The following is a 21,738-nucleotide window of genomic DNA, read 5'->3' as shown; positions in this document are numbered from 1 at the left end:
ATTAGTTGCACTGCTTTAGAGTCTAATCTACATCAACATGAGAACAATATAGCCACAAATATATTTACTTAAATCTATTATTTATGCTTTCCAATGAGTAACTCCCATACACCCATCCATCACCTAAGGTCTAAACTCCTCTGTTCTGATTTTGTGAACAACCTTTGCAATGCAGAAACATGATATTTTAGGAAGCTACATGGAAAATACTTTTCTGCACTACATAATTTTGCCATGACACGTAACTACTGACCTACTATCAAAAAAACAAACAAAAAACTTGGAGTTAAACTACATAGGCAATTTTAATAATATCATTAGGTCATTATTAATCATTCATAATCCCTTCCCCTTGCCACATTTATTAATCCTTAAAAGTTTTCAGAGAATTGTCCTCTTTCAGTATTCTTTACATACCATCTGTTCAGGCATATTCTCTGTATTCTTATAGGTTTTCACAGATGCCACTTTTTAAATTGGCAAATCTCCTCAGGAGCATCACCTGGCTCTCATCGTCCCTACTCCAGGGAGCCCCGAGTCATCAAGGTAGTATCAGAATCAGAGCAGATGTGCCATATTCTCTGGTATACTTCCCTCCCTTGGCAGAGTTCTTGAGTGCAAATTTTAAGGTAGAAAAAAAAAAAACAACCTTTGGGTATAAGCATTTTCTGCAAATGCCTTCTCTATGTGATCATGCAGAGCTCACTAGCATCATTTCTGCTCTTCTGGAGACTTGGTCAGAGAGAGTTTCTCTTCTCAGTGTAGAGAGAGCGGAAACAGACGTCCAGAGGCAGAGACCAGGAGAGAACCCTGAAACCAATGGAGTGAGATGCAAAGTGGTGTCACATTATACAAAGCTCAACTTCTTAAAGGTCAAGTGGGTCTACTCTACCACAGGAAATAGTCAACGTTCTGGTTTGGGCAGAAGACAAGATGTTATTTCTGGAAGTTATGTGAAATACGACTCGGATTACCTACTCAACACAAAATGGAGGACAGACATTTGCTGTGGAATTAGACCAGTGAAGACAGTTTGTGTAACTTACACTAGCTCTTCATTAAATGTCAAGATCTCATATTTAAATTACTCAGAAGGACCCCTACCAGATGTACAATTTGCTTGTTCCACATGGACACAACCTCAAGGTGAAACACTAGATGCAATGATGCTGAAACAATGTCAAGTTAGGGGGAGTGAAAACAGGGTTCCAGAGTCACGCATTCATTGATTGGACACCTCAGTTTCCTTATCTCTCAAGGGAACAGTGGAAACAGCCGACCACTGCGTCCCTCCCAGCTTGGAAGTACAGAGGGTCTTGTACACAGTATGTTTATGCTTTAGCTTGAATCACCTTGCATCTGCTTCATAGTGGCAAAATCTGTTGCATCAGTGAGGGGGCAGAAATAACAAAAAAGAACCATGTTGGAAGACTGTCTATGAATGTTTAGGGGAAATCATAAATGAGGATCAGAAATCAAAGTGAAGTCTTTCTAAGTAAGGGACACCCCGTTAGGGGCTGCACACTGAGATGGCAGCTCAAAAGTGGGGAAGGTATCCAAGTGGCCCAGATTCTTCATCTTTCAAAGAGGGGATTAAAGAAGATGGATGTGCTTGCAAGAAGGGGGTACACCCACCCCCCAGATTAAGCCTGATTACAGGACCTTGATGACAAGAACGTTTCCTTACAGCCTTCCCCTGTCGCCATTCCTCACCCTTCCTTTTTCCAAACCCACAGAAAACCTTCACTGGGTCAAAGAGGATTTCAATTGACTAAGACACTTTGCAATCAATCACGATTTCCATCCATTGCACATTTTACCTACAATGAGACAGGCAAATTTAAAGAGAAGGAGGTCAATGAATACTTCAATAATTCAGTTATCAGAAGAAATTCACCAGGCTTAACAAAAGCTCCCTCCCCGCCTCAAAAAGCTCCTCTTTTTCCTTTATTGAGAACTGGGGAGACTGTCGGTTTTTTTGTTCTTGTTTGGTAATTTCTTTGGTTTTTTTTCTGGGTATTAGATCTTCATCTCAACTTCCTACTTTACAATTATGGCCTCTGTCATTTACCGACAGGAACTTTGGAGACCTTAAAGGAAATGCAGCTTTCCAAGGGAATACTGAACTCTCTCTCTCTCTCTGCCTTTCTCAGGACTAGGTCTGGTTAAATTTGCAAAAGTAGTTGTATTCTCAGCAACTTTTCTCTTCTTTTTTTTTTCTATTTTATTTTTTTAATAAATTAATTTTTTATTGGTGTTCAATTTACCAACATACAGAATAACACCCAGTGCTCATCCCATCAAGTGTCCCCCTCAGTGCCCCTCACCCATTCACCCCCACCCCCCGCCCTCCTCCCCTTCCACCACCCCTAGTTCGTTTCCCAGAGTTAGGAGTCTTTATGTTCTGGGAGACAGAAAAGAACAACTTTTCTCTTCTTACCAGTTACTTTAGTTTTTCCCTTTTAATTCCAGGCTCTTCCTGAGCCATCCTGAACCTGAATCTGTTCTGAAACGCATTCCCTCCCCCCCCAAAATTACCCTCCACCTGTTCAAACTTCTCAGTCCCATCGCTCCATTCACTGTCCTACCCATATTACTTTTCCCCTGTCTCACTTCCCTTTAGTCGTAAATGTAGTAGGCCAGTTTATGCTGGCTTAAGGTCTTAAAAGTTCATGGCTCCTGGGGCCAGTGCATATTTAAAAGAGACAATTAAAAAAATAAAAATAAAAAATACATAAATAAAAGAGACAATCAAGACACAGGTCTCTTAATACTGCCCTGTCCAAAATGGTAGCCACCTGTCATACATGACTGTTAAATATAAATTAAATTTTAAGTTCTGTCCCTTCAGTAGCACTAGTCATGTTTGAGCCATAAAAATATTTATCAATGTATGAGTTCTATTCATCAGTGCTCCTTTAACATAAAGGAATTAATTTTCATGGTGGACTGTGAATGTGACTTTTTTCTCTGCTGTGAAATTCTCCAGGGCTTAAAAATGAATATCTGTGTGTTGGAGGCATACAATCAGGAATTGGGAATAATAGGTAGCTGGATGGGGAGATATGGCTATCTGTTCATGAACAGCAGGTGCTAGCATTTGGCATAGGCAGGCCAATTGAAAATAAAGTAGAGGGGTGTTCTCTTCTTATATTAACTGGAAAATCCTCCACAACCCATCTTACAGGTGAGGAAATTGAGATGAAAAAGGCTGAAGTCATTTTCCCAAAGCTTTGAACCAGAATGCAAAATCTTGTCTTAGTTTTAATGTACTTTGCGTTGTACCACACTGCCTATCAATCTCTGTCACCAAAGAAAAGCAGGCAGGATGCCCAGCCAGTGTTCCTCAGAGCCCACCAGTTTTCTTTCCCTTTGTTGTGGGGCTTAGGGTGTATCAGTGCAAAGTAGTATAACTTTCTTTTTTTTTTTTAAGATTTTATTTATTTCAGAGAGAGAGTGAGAAAGAAAGAATGAATGGGTGGGAGAGGCAGGCAGAGGGAGAGGGAGAAGCAGGCTCCCCGCTGAGCAGGGAGCCCAATGTAAGACTCGATCCCAGGACCCCAGGATCATGATTTGAGCTGAAGGCAGACACTTAACTGACTGAATCACCGAGGCACCCCCAAAGTAGTAAATTTTTTTTAACATTTTTGAGATAATTCTAGACTTACATGCAGTTGTAAGAATAGAGAGAGATCTTCAATATATTTTTCTTTTAATCTGCTACATATTGGACACTCTACTTGGTGCTGAGGCCACAGAGACAAGATTGTCTTTACCTTTGAAGACTTTAGAGGCTAGTGGGGAACACACAAGTGTGTAATTAACACAAAGTTGATTAAAACAAAACTGTAATGGCATTTTCACTTGTCAATAAGCAAATAGCAGCCAATAATGCGATTTAAGTGAAGGCGCTATGAAGACACTCCTATCCTTCAGGGCTAAGAACGAACAGTGAGGCAAATTGCAAAGCAAGCTGGCAGGAAGCGTTAAATATTTCCATCTCCTAGCTAGTAGTTCTGAGTGTCTCCTCTATGTCAGGCAGTGGACTAGAACCTGTGGAAAAGAAGAAAGCAAACACTGTCCAGCCCTCTGGAACTCAGTCTGGTCTTGTTTACAGGCAAGATAGCATTTGTGTGAAGAGCTCTGCTAGGCAGTCAAGCTGTTAGAGAAGCACATGTGTGAGGGACTGAATTCAGTTTTCGTGGATGCAGGGAAGCTGTCCTGGAGGACAGGCTAAGAGGAGTTAGGTCTCCACTTACAAAAGGTGAACATGAGTTGGCAAGAGGAAGAAGAGACAGGCTGGTGTGGAGAAAGACTGTCCTAAACAGAACAGTAGGAATATCACATGGGAAGGTTCAGTATTAAAAGAGAATCGCCTAAAAACAACAACAAAAAAAATCTAGCCAAACTGTCGCAAAAATTAACTCAGAATACAAAACAAGACAACCCAAAGAATGAAAGAAAAAATCTCTCATTTTATCACATCATTACTTAAAAATCATCATTTCCATAAAAGAGATTTGGTTTAGTTATAGATAGTACATCCACAATACAGGATATTTGTAGCTATTTAAAATAATGATTACGGGGGATCCCTGGGTGGCGCAGCGGTTTAGCGCCTGCCTTTGGCCCAGGGCGCAATCCTGGAGACCCAGGATCGAATCCCACGTCGGGCTCCCGGTGCATGGAGCCTGCTTCTCCCTCTGCCTGTGTCTCTGCCCCTCTCTCTCTCTCTGTGTGACTATCATAAATAAATAAAAATTAAAAAAAAAAACACAAAAAAAAAATAAAAAAAAATAAAATAAAATAATGATTACAAAGTGGGATTTTGTTTATAAAGATTTTATTTATTTATTCATGAGAGACACAGAGAGAGAGGCAGAGACATAAGCAGAAGGAGAAGCAGGCTCCCTCCAGGGAGCCCGAAGTGGGACTTGATCCCAGGACCCAGGGATCATGCCCTGAGCCAAAGACAGACACTCAACTACTGAGCCATCCAGGTGCCCCACAAAGTGGGATATTCTAAAAAATTAAAAAATGCATATGTGAAAATGTTACATGCAAAAAGCAGGATACATATTTTTATGTCCAATATTACCATGACCATGTTAAATACACATCTGTGTATGTGTAATTGAATAGAAAGACATAGGTTAAAATATTAACAGTGTCTTTGGATGGTCAGATTATGGGTAGTTTTTATGTATATGCTACTTTATAACCTGCTGGTTAGTCTGGAGTAAAATTGAGCTCCACAATTTACTTTGTGTGCAATCATGGGCAAGTCATTTAATTCCTGTGTCCCAGTCTCTTCATCTGCAAAAGAGGAATAGCATTTAATGATAGATTATTGTAAGTATTAACATAGCACAGTATCTGGGCATGCTATTGATGTTGTGTTAGTTTTGAGCGTCCTACTCTATTTTTTTAAATTCTTCTATAATGCACTTATAGAGCTTCTGTAATGGGAAACTTTTTAAGTCTCTCTTCATTAAAGTAAATGCCTTGGGGCACCCGTGGGGGTTCAGTCAGTGAAGCATCTGCCCAGGTCATGATCCCAGGGTCCTGAGATGGAGAGTGCAGCATCTGGCTGCAAGGCCAGTGGGGAGTCTGCTTCTCCCTCTCTCAAATAAATCTTTTTTAAAATAATAAAATAAATGCCTCATATTTCAAGTTAGTGATAGGTGTCACCTTAAATTAACACTGAGAAGGAGCAACAACCCATCTTGACGCAACACAGAGCTGTTGGAGAAGAATCGTTCAAAGAGGAGGAGGATGTCTGAGCTGACTTTTGAAGGATAAGGATCACAGGACAGGAAAGGCAAAAGGGAATTTAAGACAAATGAATCATCAAAGAAAGATCTGGAATCTCAGTAATTTCAAGGCAGAAGCCAGCTTTAAGATCATACAGGTTTCCCTCCTCCCTACAGATTCTTAAATGCATTCCCATTCTACTTTTGGGCAGTTGTCCTTGCTAGTAAAGTTTTCCATGTGTGGATACGCATCTATCCTTGCCCTTGGCAAAGGAAAAATCCAAGAGCAAAATCCAAGCAACATGCCCAAACCAACAGATGCATTTGCGTGTAAGAGAAAATTAAGTGTGGTCTGTCCAGGCAACACTCCCTGACGACTCCGTGGCTGTGGTGTTTGCACTTAGCTTTGAGATGCCTCACAAACATACTAACTCTCCTGTGTTTCAGTGTAAAAGCCGTGACAGCATTGAAAGCTTAAGTACGCACTGGCATATGACCGCAATGGAGAGGACATGAGAAATAGAATAGTGATACTCTTTTATAATAGTATGATCACTTCTGCAGAGAAAAGGCACTTGTTGACAGTATTCAGCACAATAGAAAGAAGAGATGAAATTGGAGAATAATTCAGTGCGTGTCTGGAGAAACAGCATTAATATTGTAGGCCATCCAGGGAACACAAGAAGCGCATTTAGGAACTTAGAGGCTGCACTAGGCCTGGTTAGGCCTTATCTTAAGCTTGGAAGTTTGAGGTCTATTGAAAACTGAACCAGGTCAGCAGGTGCAGACCCTATAGCCACTGTGATCTATCTGTCCAACGACCTGGACGCATAATTAAAACTGCATGATGTGATAGAGACAGCACTACACACCAGTGGGGGAAAACCAGATTATTCAGTTCATGTATTGGGACATGTGGATCAAACCCTGGAAAATGGAGTTGGGTCTCTACTTCACTCTTTACCTCAAAATTAATTCTTGATGGATCAAATCCTTAAATGTGAGAAGTAGAACTATGTGAAGAAAAACCTTTGAAATTACAGAGTGGGTGAAGACTTCCCTAATACGGCACTACGCTGAGAAGCCTTCAAATAAAAAATTTATATGGGAAAAAATAACTCACCAAAGGATCAAGTCAGAAATGAAAATTGCAATCCATGCCCCAGCTAACGGGTCTATTTTCAGAATATAGATACCTCTCCCACAAATCAATAAAAATGCCAACTTGTTGATAAAAGGCAGAAAAAGACATACAACTAATGACATGAAGAGATACTGAGCTGCATTCATAATGAGAGAAATACAAATTAAAACGATCCCACATCATTTTTCACCTATCAAATGGGTGGAGTTCAAGAAGTATGATGATGAGTTACAGATCCATAAAAACTTTATGAGGCAAATTGGCATCATCGATCAAAATTGCTAACATGTAGCCTTTGATCTGGCAATTCCACTTCTAATAATTTATCCTTTATTTACCTTTTTAAAAAATTATTTTTAAAGATTTTATTTATTTAAGAGAGTACAAACAGGGGAGTACCAGAGGGAAATGGAGAAATAGGCTCCCCACAGAATAGGAAGCCTAACATGGGGCTCAATCCCAGGACGCCGGGATCATGACCTGAGCTGAAGGCAGATGTTTAACCAACTGGGCCACCCAGGCACCCAAAAAAACTTTTTATTATGAAGAAATTCAAACACCTAGGAAAGCAGAATAGTATAATGAACTTCTATGTCCTCATAACTCAGTGTCAACAGTACTGACTCATGGCCAGTCCTATTTCCATGCCATGGCCATCTCCTTTGTTTCTCTATGCTGTATTTTCTTAGAGCAAATCTCAGGTATCATATCATTTCGTCCGTAAACACGTCAGTAGGTCTCTCTAAAGATATACAACCTCTCTTTTACCATTACAAGACCATTACCACAACTAAAAGTATTCACAAGAATTCCTAAATACTATCAAATTTCCAACTGTCTTGAAAACATTTTAGCCTTTTTGTTTGAATCAGAATTCCAAATAAGACACACATTCCTATCAGACAGAACATTATTTTAAGTAGCATTGATCAGGACACCTGGGTGGCTCAGTGGGTTCAGCATCTGCCTTCGGCTCACATCATGAACCCAGGGTCCTGGGATGGAGCCCTGTATAGGGCTCCCTGCTCAGCGGCGGGGGGAGGGGGGTCTGCTTCTCCCTCTGCCCCTTCCCATGCTCATGTTTGTGATCTCTCTCTCAAAAATGAAATTAAATCTTAAAAAAAAAAATAGAATTATTCATGCATGTGTAAGATGATATCATTTTTAATCTCTCCCCAAGGCATCTGTCAAATTTGTTTTGTCCTATCTAGTCAGATTTCTTGATGATCCTTCTTACATCTTGAACATGTATACAGTAATATATATGCAAGGTTTTAATTGCACCATTGTTTACAGGAGGCAAGATATAAAACAACCTGAATGCTTAACACTGTCAGACTACTTGCGGCTACTCTCAAAATGAGATAGACACTTACGTTCAGATATTAAAACACCTCTAAGATACATAGTTAATTGGAAAAAGCAACGTATAGGAGTATACTGTGATTTGTGTTAATAATAAAGAGCTATTCAGATGACAGATGGAGATGCGCTTTTGCTTGTATACGTTTAGAATATTTTTGGAGGAACAATGAAAAAGTATTCTGGAACAGTAACAGTGGTTGCCTCCTCAGAGGCACACCTGATAACTGCAAGTTCCATTTGTGAGAGAGACAAACTGTCCTCTATAATGTACCTTGTACCCTTTGAATTTTTTTTTTGCCATCAACACTTACTAGCTATTCAAAATAAATTGAACTTAGAAACAAATTTTCTGCTCAGAACAAATCTCTTCCTCTTCTCTGCTACCCACATATTTTTAATTCCCTCTTTTGTTGTGCTTGCCTAACTCCATCACCCACAAAACTGTGAGCGATTGTGTCCCCATAGAGTTCCCATCCCCAGCATCTAGTACTTTGCTTTACACATGGAAAGAGACTTTAAAAAATGTTTTCTTAAGTGATGTCTTGAAGAACAGTGAAGACCTTTTCCTCGGAGTAAAGTCTGGTCACCTTTACATGGGATCTAATGTAGCCACGAAGCAGGGGCACAAGAACATGTACCCACTAGTTCTGGGACTCTATCTGGAAACATGCCTTTATCACTCACAAGGGAGGATGGAAAAGAGAGGCAGAGAAACAGAGACAAAGGCAAATCAAGTACTGAGAAGAGAAGACTGAACTCCAGAGCAGTACTGCTAGGTAAAATCCATCTGCGGGAGAAAAATGTGATTGTGTGAAAGAAGGGGAAGGGGATCATCTGAGGTCTTGTGTGATGTAAACAAGGGGCTACGCTAGAAGGACACAGGCTTGCGATGAAGGGCGCTTCAAGCATTCTGGGGCCATTTCTGTCCTTGTTCCTGCAGAGGCTGCCATTTCAGGAGCTAGGCCAAGACCCAGGCACCCGTATTCTGTAGTTAATTCAGCTGATTTCACGCCAACACAGGGACACTGAGCACCTCCTAAGAGTTGCTGACATTTTTATTGGCAATCGTCTCTGCCACCTTCTGATTATCTACAGACTTAAGACCACATAATCAAGCCCTACGTCAGGGAGCGGAGGAGGAAACTAGCTAAGAGGCTCTAAATCCCTCCTAACGCTTGCCGCTTCCCTATCAGCAAGATTAGGGCAGCCAACGGCCATCTGGCCTGCTGAGACTCCTCGGGGGGCAGGCCCGGGGCCGCCGGCACCCGGTGCAGGCTGCTCTAAGGCACTGCAGGCCCCGGACCCGGTCCCGGCTGCCGTCACCAGCCTGGAGAGGCGGACCACGACCGCCGGGAAGGAGAAGCCGGGGGCCAGCCGCCGCAGTCATGCTGAAACAGAGCGAGCGGCGGCGGTCCTGGGGCTACAGGCCCTGGAGCATCAGCATCACGGAGGGCGAGGCGGCGTCCCAGGCCGCGGGCGGCCAGCACCGCAGGAGCGTCTGCTCCGTGGGGGCCCGCTCCGGCTCCCAGGCCAGCATCCCGCCGTGGACCGAGGGCAACTACAACTACTACATCGAGGAGGACGAGGACGGCGAGGAGGAGGACGACCTCAAGGACGCCCCCGGCGAGGATGAGCAGCCGCCGGACGCGCGCAGCGACCCTCCCGCCGTGTCGTCCACGCTGAACGTGAACGTGGGCGGCCAGAGCTACCGCCTGGACTGCTGCGAGCTGGCCTGTCACCCCAAGACGCGCCTGGGCCGCCTGGCCGCGTCCGCCAGCCGCAGCCGCCAGCTGGGCCTGTGCGACGACTACGAGGAGCAGGCGGACGAGTACTTCTTCGACCGCGACCCCGCCGTCTTCCAGCTGGTCTACAACTTCTACGCGTCCGGGGTGCTGCTGGTGCGCGACGAGCTGTGCCCGCGCGGCTTCCTGGAGGAGCTGGGCTACTGGGGCGTGCGGCTCAAGCACACGCCGCGCTGCTGCCGCATCTGCTTCGAGGAGCGGCGCGACGAGCTCAGCGACCAGCTCAAGATCCAGCGCGAGCTGCGCGCCCAGGCGCAGGCCGAGGAGGCCGAGGAGCTCGAGGAGCTCTTCCGCGACATGCGCTTCTACGGGCCGCAGCGCCGCCGCCTCTGGAACCTCCTGGAGAAGCCCTTCTCGTCCGTGGCCGCCAAGGCCGTCGGCGTGGCCTCCAGCCTCTTCGTGCTCATCTCCGTCGTGGCGCTGGCGCTCAACACGGTGGAGGAGATGCAGCACCAGGCGGAGCAGGGCGCGGGCGGCGGCGACCCGCGGCCCATCCTGGAGCACGTGGAGGTGCTGTGCATCGCCTTCTTCACGCTCGAGTTCCTGCTGCGCCTCGCCTCCACCCCCGACCTGCGGCGCTTCGCGCGCAGCGCCCTCAACATGGTCGACCTGGTGGCCATCCTGCCGCTCTACCTGCAGCTGCTGCTCGAGTGCTTCACGGGTGAGGACCAGCGGCCCGGCAAGGGCTCGCAGCGGGAGCACGACCTGGAGACGGTGGGCCGCGTGGGCAAGGTGGGCCAGGTGCTGCGCATCATGCGCCTCATGCGCGTCCTGCGCATCCTCAAGCTGGCGCGCCACTCCACCGGCCTGCGCGCCTTCGGCTTCACGCTGCGCCAGTGCTACCAGCAGGTGGGCTGCCTGATGCTCTTCATCACCATGGGCATCTTCACCTTCTCGGCGGCCGTCTACTCCGTGGAGCACGACATGCCCAACACCAACTTCACCAGCATCCCCCACGCCTGGTGGTGGGCCGCGGTGAGTACCAAGGCCCCGGCTTCCCCGCCCGCCCTCCTCCCCAGCCCCGCCGAAGCCCGTCCTCCCTCTCCTGGGTCAGCAGCCAGTCTGCCTTGCTTGGGGGCCGCTGCTCTCTCCAGGCCTCTGCTGCCTCCGGTGAATAAAAACATGAGTGGGGGTTATAAAGTTGGAAGGACACAGTCCAGTAAGTGACTGAATTCAGCTTGGTCCTAGGAATCTCAATCTAGATGTAGTCTTAAATCCCTGGACAGCCTGATTTTGAAAAGGATTTCTTGTTCACGTATGTGGGAAAAATTCATCATCCTCATTCTTACTCACCACCCACCCAACACTTGATGTCCTAAGTGGTTTGTAAAGATTCTCTTATTTCAGGATCACAACCCTGTGTATTTGAAGAAAACTATTAACTTTATGCAGGGAAAAAGTGAGACTCAGCTGACCAGTGTCCACCGTAACTAAAATCCCACTGGTTCTAGCCAAACCGGAGTGTGGAAAGAAGCATCTACAACTGAAACTTGCTCCAGTGTCACTGAAGTTCCTTCAGGATCTGGTATTCTTGCCCCATTCTATAGCTGGAGGAAGTGAGTAACAGAGGGTGTAGACACACAGCTAAAGGTAGCCAAACCCAAACCCATCCAATGACAAAATCCATGCCCTTCCTACAGTCAGCACTGCCTCCTTTATGCTTCATTTCTGGGGTTTGCCTTGCCTAATTTGCACAGTCTTTTAGTTATTTTTGTTGTTTTCTTCAGTACTTGCCTTTTATAATAATTTATGCCATTTACTCAAATAATCTGTAATGTCTGGTATGCTAGGCTAAATCCCTGGAAAATCCCTGAACCAATTACTGTACATGCTGATTGATAAATTGACATTTGTACATAGAGGGAAGAAGTGGGTTGTGATTTCCCTATTTTTAGAAGTAGAAGGCTTGTAATGCCTTAAAGAACATTAAGCAAATATAACCAGTTTTTCCCCATGTAAGGAACAAGGTACGTTCAATATTATCATTGGGTATGTTAGAACCCACTAACTGGTGTGAACTTCTGAGGTGAACCGACCCAGGGCTACACAGAACCAACCCAGAACTACAATGCAGTTCAGCAAGATGGAAGATTTGGGACTAAAATCTAAATCTAAATCTGCTAAAAATTAACTGTGACACTAAATAATTATGAAACCTCACTTCCTTACTTCCTGTCCTTAGTTTTCTCGTCTCTAAAAAGGGGTGGCTACAGAACTCTATAATTCAATTAGTCTTCTGTCACTGAAAAGCAGAGCACTCATATGTCAGATAGGATTTGTGAGCTTTCTTCAGTGATGGGATGACATTAGGCTCTTCCCAATGAGCTAGCCAGATGCTGCAATTCTGATCATATTCCAGGTGACAAAAGGTCATCTCCATAGTAGATAAACCACATTTACAGATGGAGCTGAGAGAGGATGATTTGTCCCCAGCAAATGACATTTATTTTGGAGGTGAGTAAAGGAGAAAGGGGAGGAAGAGCAAATCCACATGCTGATGATATACCTGCCAGGTTTGAGAGTCAAGTTTCCATTCATCCAAGTATCTTATTTTCAACCCACAAAACTTTTTAAAATTTTGTATATTACTACAAAATTTGGTAAGAATTCTGTTGCTAATAATTTTTCATTTTAAAAAACTTCCTGACGTGAATGCCTATTGATCCCATTTAATTTCTTGATCTGTTTAATGTGCAATGACACTTAAAACTTTCAAGTTACCCCCCTTTTTATGCTAAAATTGTTTGAGTTAAAAAAAACTGTTTTCCTTAAGTTTTACAATAAAAGTTGAATCGCCATTCCATTTTGTTAACAAATTTTAGCAATTATTGCTTTTGCTGATGCAAGTTTTATTTTGTGGCCATTGTCTCTATCAAGCACTATTTTCACAGGCCAAAATTTGCACGTTTCAACCTTACCATTGACCAACCTTAACCTTTATCAAAAGCCTCTGTCCATTTATTCTCTGAGAATTTTATAGACTAGTAAAAATCATTATGAATTAGATATGTCTGAACTTATCTATGAAAACTATAGGAGTTGCCCCTTGAACATTCAAATGCTGTGCTATGTCCCAGGACAATATAGATTAAGCAGATTCTTCTCCATACTTCTGATGGCATTCCATATTGTGGAATTTATCCATATTTTCGGTAGAGCAAAGAGAAAAGAACGCCATCAAAATGATGCAGACAGAATGTTTTGTTTCCCTTATGTAGATACCAAGTAAAAGATGCAAAACAAAGATGAATTCTTCAGAAGAATCACAAAATTCATCTTACTCATTCCCTGATCTAGAATTTTTTGATTACCTCCAGTGTGCCAAGTAGTATTCTAAACACTAGGGATACTGAGTGATAGAAAAACAAACAAACAAACAAAAAAAATGAATTTCTTTCCCTCATGGAGTTTCCATTCTAATGGAGAGAGAGAATATATTATTTCAGATACTGATGTGTGTCTCCTATGAGATAGTAGGATAGAAAGAGCTGGGTGCAGAATCTACCTTTGATAGGATGGCCTGAAATTTGAAGAAATGAGAAGAAACCCATCTATATAGACATGACTGAACAGAAATGACAATAAGGGGGAATCAGAATTAACTCCGATGCAGTTGTCTCCAAGTCTTTTATTGATCATGTATCTTGTAATTTAAAACTTTTTGAGCACATACCCATGGTAAATGTGTATTCAGCTATTCATAAATTACGTTATTTATTGTTATAATAATGATGCATCACAAACTACCCCAAAATTTAATCGCTTATAATGTCAAACATTGATTTAGCTTGAGTTTGCAAGTCAGCAATTTAAGCTGGTTTCAACTAGAAGATTCTTTTCATTTGGGCTGGTGCCAGTCACTCATTTGTCTGATGATCAGCTGGCTGACAGCTGGGATGAAAGAGGAGACTAGACCACATATCCTTCATCCTCCAGCAGGCATGTGCCCATGGCAATGGACAAGAGAGGGAGTGCAAGCTCAACCATGTGAACACTGTATAATTTTTTGTTCATGTCATTTGCTCAGCCCATTGGTAAAGGCAAGTCATAAGGCCAAATTTAGAGTTTAAGAGCAGACCAGATTATCCCATCCAGTGTAGAAAAGCAGTGAAAACTTTTATGGCAATGAGCTTAGAATCAGAAAGATATAAAGTATTAGGTCCACTGAATGGACATTTTTCCAAAGAAGATGTACAGATGGCCAACATACACATGAAAAAATGCTTAACATCACCCATCAGCAGTAAAATGCAAATCAAAACTGCAATGAGATATCACCTCATACCCATCAGAATGGCTAAAATAAAAAAGACAAGAAACAGCAAGAGTTGGCGAGAATGTGGGGGAAAAAGGAACCCTCGTGCACTATTGGTGGGAATGTAAATTGGTGCAGCCACTGTGTAAAACTATATAGAGGTTCCTAAAAAAATTTAAGAAATACTGTACAATCTAGGAAATCCACTACTGAGTATTAACCCAAAGAACATGAAAAGAGTAATTTGAAAAGATATATGCACCCCTATGTTCATCACAGTATTGTTTACAATACCCAAATTATGGAAGCAACCCATGTGTACATTGATAGATGAATAAAGATGTGGTATGTGTGCATATACACATGCACACAGCACAGGGGATATATATACTTAGCCATAAAAAAAGAATGGGATTTTGTCATTTGCAACAACATGGATGGATCTATAGGACGTTATGCTAAGTGATATAAACTAGAGGAAGACTAATGTCACATGATTTTTACTTCTCTGTGGAATCTTAAATAAAATGAATGAACCAACAACAACAACAAAAAAAGGTAGAAATATACCCATAAATACAGAGAATAAATTAGAGGTTGCTAGATAGCAGGGTGGTGGTGGGGGATGGGTAAAGTGGGTGAAGAGGAGTGTGAGCTACGGGCTTCCAGTCATGGAATTTTAAATGACAGGGATGAAAGGTAGAGTATAGGGAATATAAGCAGTGGTATTGTAATCAGGTTGTATGGTAACAGATGGTAGCATAACATAATGTGTAGGCTTGTTCAATCACTATGTTGTTCACCTGAAATTCATGGAACACTGTGTGTTGACTGTATTTCTATTAAAAAAATTAGATCCGTAATACAGTCATTCTACTGTAGTAAGACAGTGCTGCTCAAATCTAAGTACACATCAGAAAATATATTTCACAAACAGTTTAAAAATGAGGTAAAGAAAGGATTGGTAGTATCTTTCAGACTACAGTGCTGTATGCCTTATATATTCAACCTCATTAGAGACAGATTCTCTAAACCATCCTTCCATGTGCTATTAGTACTTTCAGACAACCCTAAAATATGACTCGTTTTTCATAATCTTCCCTCTCTCTATGCCAAGGATCCTGCAACCTTACTCTGTAAATCAACCCAAGGTTTTAAGAGGAATACAGTAATTTTCATTGTTGTGAATACTTCTCCAGCTGCAAAACAAATCCCTCATGGACACATTCATGTCTGCAAATGCTCACACATTAGGATGTAAGATGGCCCTGTCCTATTCGTCTGTCAAATGGAGAATATTTGTGAGCATTAATGTAATAGGAAACATATGTAAAATGCTAGCCTGTAGTACATCCACCATAAATAGAAGCTACCATATCTGTCTAGTTGATAGTCTTTATCATGTGGAAGCCATAACCTTTGCTTCCAGATTCATTTGGGGGAAAATAAAACAGAAGTGATTCCTTCTCTACTGGAAAAAGAGAGACTCTAAGACCTATGAGGGGGTCAGCTGTTCTCCCCTGGAAGAGCTTCTACGTGTCCAGATAAATAGGCACACACCTGGAGCCGCTCCAGCCATGTTGGGGCTCTCCTGGCTGCCTGGCTGCAGGAGATGCATGGCACAGCTCGGCAGGAAGAGTCAGCTCTGTAATGAAGCTGTCATCATTGGCCTCCAGTGCAGCTATGTTTTTAAGCAGAAAAGGGCAACCGGACCGTTCAACAGGCCATTTCCTTCTGAGCTTCAAGAGTAAGTTAAAACTATAGAAACCAAACAGGAAACTATGTCATGAACTCATTCCTTCAAAAACTAACAAAAACTCTTCAAAAAGAAAATTTATCTCTGGCTGAGGGAACAGATAATTGTGCCACAGAGACCTTGCTCCTATCTTTGTTTTCCCAAAGTATGCTATCATTTCCTTGCAAATAGATGGCCCTTACAAGATCGCTGAGATTTTATTTTATTTTAATGGATTGCTTACTTTAAGATGACCCATTTGAAGGTGAATCAGCCAACTTGCAGTCAGGAAAATGGTGGGGGGAGTAGATATTTTAAACAGATGGAATTTGATACAGGGTTATAGATACATGGGTGTTAGAAGGCTAGAAGAGAAGCAAGGGGAAACATGGAACAGCTTCCAGGCTTAGAACTGAGAGACCACATAGAAAGTAGAGTTACTCCAACCCACGAGTGCAGAGAAAGAGCCACTGAGCAGCTGTCATGGGGACTTCTAGGATAACACCATGAGGTTAGGGTCCCATGTGCCCAAAGATGCCTGAGCCACAGGTATCTGCTATACTGGAGAATGGGGACAGACACCAGAAGCAGGAGTAGAGACCCTTATTTCCTCACTCACTTCTAGTGTCCCCACACTATCTCATTTGTAGAACACAACCAGAAGCCAGTGAGCAAGGGCGTCTGGGAAATGTAGTGTGCAGACTCCCAGCTGCAGAACTACAGGAAAGAGTCCAGAAGAGTGTCACGCTTGGGACTGAGAGACAACGGGTAAATGTTTGGCACAGATAGCAGTAAAAGGAGGCATCTTCTTAGCTCTTTCAGAAATAGCACAGGACCCATAAATGGAGCAAAGGCTCTTAGGTACTTCTATGACTTTTGCTCCTGTGGACTTATGACTCTGGGGTAGTACCCCTTGAGGTCCTCAGACAATGATCCTCCTGTAAGCCAGGAGGACTTGTGGGAATTGGAGTTGTCGAGGATAGGCAAAAGTACCAAGTGAACCGTGGATGTGGAGGACACCACCATTATTGTGTTCCTTTCCATGGCTGGATAAATAGATCCTATATCTGCCTTAGTTTTTGCACACCCCCTTATTGTACAATTTACATACACATCGGGACTTTAACATACAGATGAGGCTGGTGGATTCTCTTTAAAGCCCTCTTCTCACCCATGACCTCATTCTAACAAAGCTTCTACCCCTCAAAACATTCTCTGAATTCCACTGGGGAATTATCTTTGGAGACTGTGATATGCCCCATTTACTTTTTTGAAATGGTGCCAAATCCTCACCTTTTTGAATGCAGATTTGAGATTTTAAAATATCAAGACCCTTGAGTTTAAGATTGACATCTAGAGTTATCCACCTTGAGGGTTAAGACTACTTGCTTCAAGTCATGCCACTGACTCCTCTGTGCAGATTAGAATCCAAAGAGGAATTCCTAAAATATTTGTAGCAATAACAGCATGAATAGGCTACGTATAGCCTTTGAAGCTAAATCCTTTAAAAGACAACATGCATTGAGATATGTAATAATTTTAGCCAGAAATTACTGGTCTTTACCACCTCGAATTGTTTGCGAACACTAGAAGGGGTGTTTGTTATTTTGAAAAATTGGTTGTGTTCCCTGGGATCCTATTTCCTACATGTGTGGATTACCAGGTGCCAAGATTTAATCTAGGCTTCATTCATTATGAAGGAAACAAACATTCCTTGTTAAAGGAGAAATACCAGTATAGTCATTCTGAGGTTTCAGAGAAAAACTGGATGCTTGTCCTCCCTATAATGTTGAGGCAGCCAAGATTTGCTGATTGATGGGTGAGCTTCTGGGGGAAAGGTCACATTCTGGCTTTTGGGACCCAAAGGCTAGGGAAAATATGTAAGCCTTCCATGGAATGGTACGTTTCCAGTTTATTGAGTGGCTGAGCCAGCCAGTGTTTTCAGGATATTAAGATGGATTACAGAAACACTGGTCACATTTCTAGACACAACTCCTCCTAATGGGAGAACTCACTCTGTGAGGTCACATGTGTCAGTCTAGGGCCTTCCATTTTTCATATTCATGAAGGGAGAAATGGGTTTGGTCACTGGAACATGGAGAAGAGTCCCCGAACACTGAGAAATTCTGCATTCCTCTTGGAAGCAAGGAGCAAGCACCATGTCACTAGTTGAATCAAACTGTCCACAGAATAGACAGTGCAAAGATTAGCTTTGCATTTTGAACAGATTCTTCAGAACCAGTCAGACAGAGCCTCCTAGCAGAAGACATCTTTTCTCTAAAAATAGAGATCCAAGATACACAAAAATATTTAGGTCATATTATGTGCATCAAATATTTAATCTCCCTTAAGCCAATGCTCTTTGCTTTTGACTCTTCAAAGTTCAGCCAAAAAAAAAAAAAATGAAGTCGAGGTTGAGAGTGAAGGAAAGCCAGTGTGGGGATTGATGAGAAGTTTAAAATAGGCACTTTGGCTCAATTATCTTCCTCTGCATTCTCCTAGCCTCCTGCCTTCCATCTTGCAGGCTAGGTAACCTCAGAGCCCCTGCTTTGGCCTTGCATGGATGCTTCCTGTCCTGAACTACCCCTTCTTGTCACTTGGCCCTATACCCAGACTCCCTGTAGGCTTCCTCCAGGGCCAGTAGACAGAGGAACTCAACGTTCATACAGAGGTATGAGTGCTGTGCTTAATAACATATGAAAGCCATGGTTTAGTTCACGTACCTGGACAGAGACCTGACTTGGGTCTTTTATTTCAGATATGGCCAGTGACAAGACACACACACACACACACATACGTTGAGATTAACCCACAATCTCACTGTACCACTGCCTCTCCTCACCCTTTGCAAAAAAGTAGGAAACGAAGATTCTCTCCTGGAGCCAGAGTGTCCCCCACCTCATTTCCCTGCTGCTCAGCAGGATCCAAGCAGGAATCCATTTCTATAGCCCACAGGTCTAAAAACCATGAGAACTAAACATTATCACTCACATAGTCAGCACCAGGCTTTCCTTCAGTCCGTTAACACCCCTATGGGGTAGGTACTACTATTCTCGCCATATTTCACAAGTAGAAACAGAGCCAGAGAGAATATAAGTGACTTGCCTAAGTCACACAGCTGGGAGATGGATTCAGAGCCAGGTAGCCTAAGGCCATCTCTGTTTCCTCAAGCTAGTCTATATCATCCTGCCTCTCTTAGGTGCTTGCTTGTATTCTCCTACCATGGGAAGGGGCAGCCCACCCTCAGTAGGTCTCTCACTGGAAATGGAGCAGTGAGAGGTAGTACATCCCCCATCCCAAAGAAGAGGTCAAGCTTTCACTTTTTCATGGTCTGGCTGGAGCTATGGTTCTTATCAGCAACACCAGACTGGCCCACCTGGCCCACTTCTCCATTCTGTTCTAACTAATCAGTTACATTTAAACTAACCCTTATGTCAAAACAAAAAATGTTTATATTTCTAAGTTAAACACTTAGTATGGATCAACAGGCTAACTGTGCATTTTACTACCATCTTCCAGAAAATCATGGCAACACCACAAATCTATGAAGCAAATGGTGCCCCCTGGAGTTGTGCAATGCACAGTGTTCAACTAAGCAACAGCCCTGCCTACAAGCCTTCTAGTAATTTAGTCAATAGTCTGGGGACCAATGGGAGGCTCAGTACATGAGGCTTAAAAAATAGGCCCAAGAGATTTTCCCAGGTTTTCTCTGGCTACACTGACTGATAACTAGTCCCAGAGGTATCTGCACTTTAAAACAGAAGCTTGTTAACCTAAATAAATCTCTAATTAGTAGAATTTAAAGTGGTGTGCAAGAGTGATAGCAGAAATTTCATGCGGAGTGAACACATTTTTGGACTGTGATGTCTTACAGAAAAGTCCCTTTGCAAAATAATGAGTGTGTTTCTCTAGACATTTGCAATTAAAGCACCTTCATAGACAATATCTCATTTGAATGACATAATAACTCTGAGAAGCATTATAATTTTCTCCATTTTAAAGATGAGAGAAGAACAACAGAGGAGGTTAATACTTTTGTGTGCCTGATACTGTGTTAAGTGCTTTGTGTTCATTTTCTTATTTAGTCTTCAGGAGAAGACTGTAGAGTTGGGTATTTTAGATGAAGGAAGGCTAGCGATGGAATATTTTCAGTGGGGAAGGGTCAGAGTTAGGACATGGACCCATGTATGACTAGTTCTAAGCCCGAGCTCTTCCCAGTACATCTATCTTGTGGGCAAACCCTGAAACCCTGGTCCTAAAGCTGGCCTCTCTGAGGGGAGGCAGAGACCCACATTTATTGAACCCATGCTACCCCAGGAGCTTTACATATGGTATCTTATATGCTCTCCACAACCCTTTAAAGCAGCTATGATCTCTGTATTGTGTATGAGAAAACTCGTAATAGAACTTAAACCCAAGACTTGCAGCCCCACAGCTTGTGTTCTTTTCATGATGCAGATCCTGCAGGCAAACCTTCTAGTACCTCCTAAAGCTGGCTCTGTGGGACCCATTACATGATCTGTCTGTACCTTCAGGGAGACAAAACATTTTCCTGCTCAATTCTCTCCTGTCTTCTCCTCCATCACAGTGCTAACGGTTCCTTCCCACTTTCCTTCCCATACAGGTGAGCATCTCTACTGTGGGCTATGGAGACATGTACCCAGAGACCATCCTGGGCAGGCTTTTTGCCTTTCTCTGCATTGCTTTTGGAATTATCCTCAACGGGATGCCAATTTCCATCCTCTACAACAAATTCTCAGATTACTACAGCAAGCTCAAAGCTTATGAATATACTGCTATGAGAAGGGAAAGGGGAAAGGTAGAGTTCCTGCAAAGAGCCAAAAAGAAGATGGCAGAGTGTTTGGCTAGAAGCCACCTACAGCCCACACCAAGGCAAGAGAGTTGATGTTTCAAAGGAGAGATGGCTGGTAGACCCTGTGAACCTCAAAGTTTCAATCCTTTGTATCATCAGTGCAAAGACATGTGAGAGTCATACACAAAGGGCATCCAGTTCAGAGCTCTACTTCTGGAAATGTCCATCTTGGCCCCAACCGGGACTGCCTCATTTGTTCTTTAACTGTGTTGTAGGAGTCTGACATCCTACAACCTGCGTCACCTCCCCAGTGACACTGGTACCGAAAACTCCTTGACAGGAGCAACATCTTCAATTTCTTCTACAGATTCTCATGGCTTCTCAATAAATATGTTTGGACTCAAGTTTCCTCAAAGAAAAAAAATCCTTAATTTTCTAGAGAGAAACAGAATGTGCAGCATGAACTATATGAGCTTTAGAGTTAGACCAACCTCAGGCGGAAGCCCAGACCTACTGGATGCATGGTTTAGGGAAGATCCTCTACTTACCTGAGCGTCAGTTTCTTCAAATGTGAAATGTAGGTTATAAGACCTACTTTGTAATATCAGCATGAGGACTGGAGATAATACAATAAATGGTAGCTGTTAAAATTATGTAAGTGGTTGTCGTTGTCTAATACACTTTCTAGGTGGGTGGTTCTCAGCCCAGGGACATTGGTCACCTCCAGATCCCCTTGCCCTGGGGATATTTGGCAATGTCTAAGCATGTTTCTAACGGTCACCACGGTGAGGGAGGATCAGAGTGGCTACTGGCATTTCATAGGTAGAGGTTTGGGATGCTGCTCCACATGCACAGGACAGCCCCATAACAA

At 43.0% G+C, this 21,738-nt stretch overlaps 1 protein-coding gene across 1 annotated transcript; it reads left to right on the top strand.

Annotated features, from left to right (window-relative positions):
• Positions 1–9,647: 9,647 nt before the first annotated feature.
• KCNV2 (potassium voltage-gated channel modifier subfamily V member 2) lies at positions 9,648–21,517 on the top strand. The gene is made up of 2 exons (XM_026001476.2): positions 9,648–11,039; positions 20,679–21,517. The coding sequence occupies exons 1-2, from the start codon at positions 9,648–9,650 to the stop codon at positions 20,958–20,960; spliced, it is 1,674 nt and encodes a 557-aa protein (XP_025857261.2). The 3' UTR covers positions 20,961–21,517.
• The last annotated feature ends 221 nt before the right edge of the window (positions 21,518–21,738 follow it).

The sequence above is a fragment of the Vulpes vulpes genome, unplaced genomic scaffold, assembly GCF_048418805.1.
Source record: "Vulpes vulpes isolate BD-2025 unplaced genomic scaffold, VulVul3 u000000648, whole genome shotgun sequence".
In the NCBI taxonomy this organism is placed as follows: domain Eukaryota; kingdom Metazoa; phylum Chordata; class Mammalia; order Carnivora; family Canidae; genus Vulpes; species Vulpes vulpes.
This window is presented reverse-complemented; position numbering and strand designations above follow the sequence as displayed.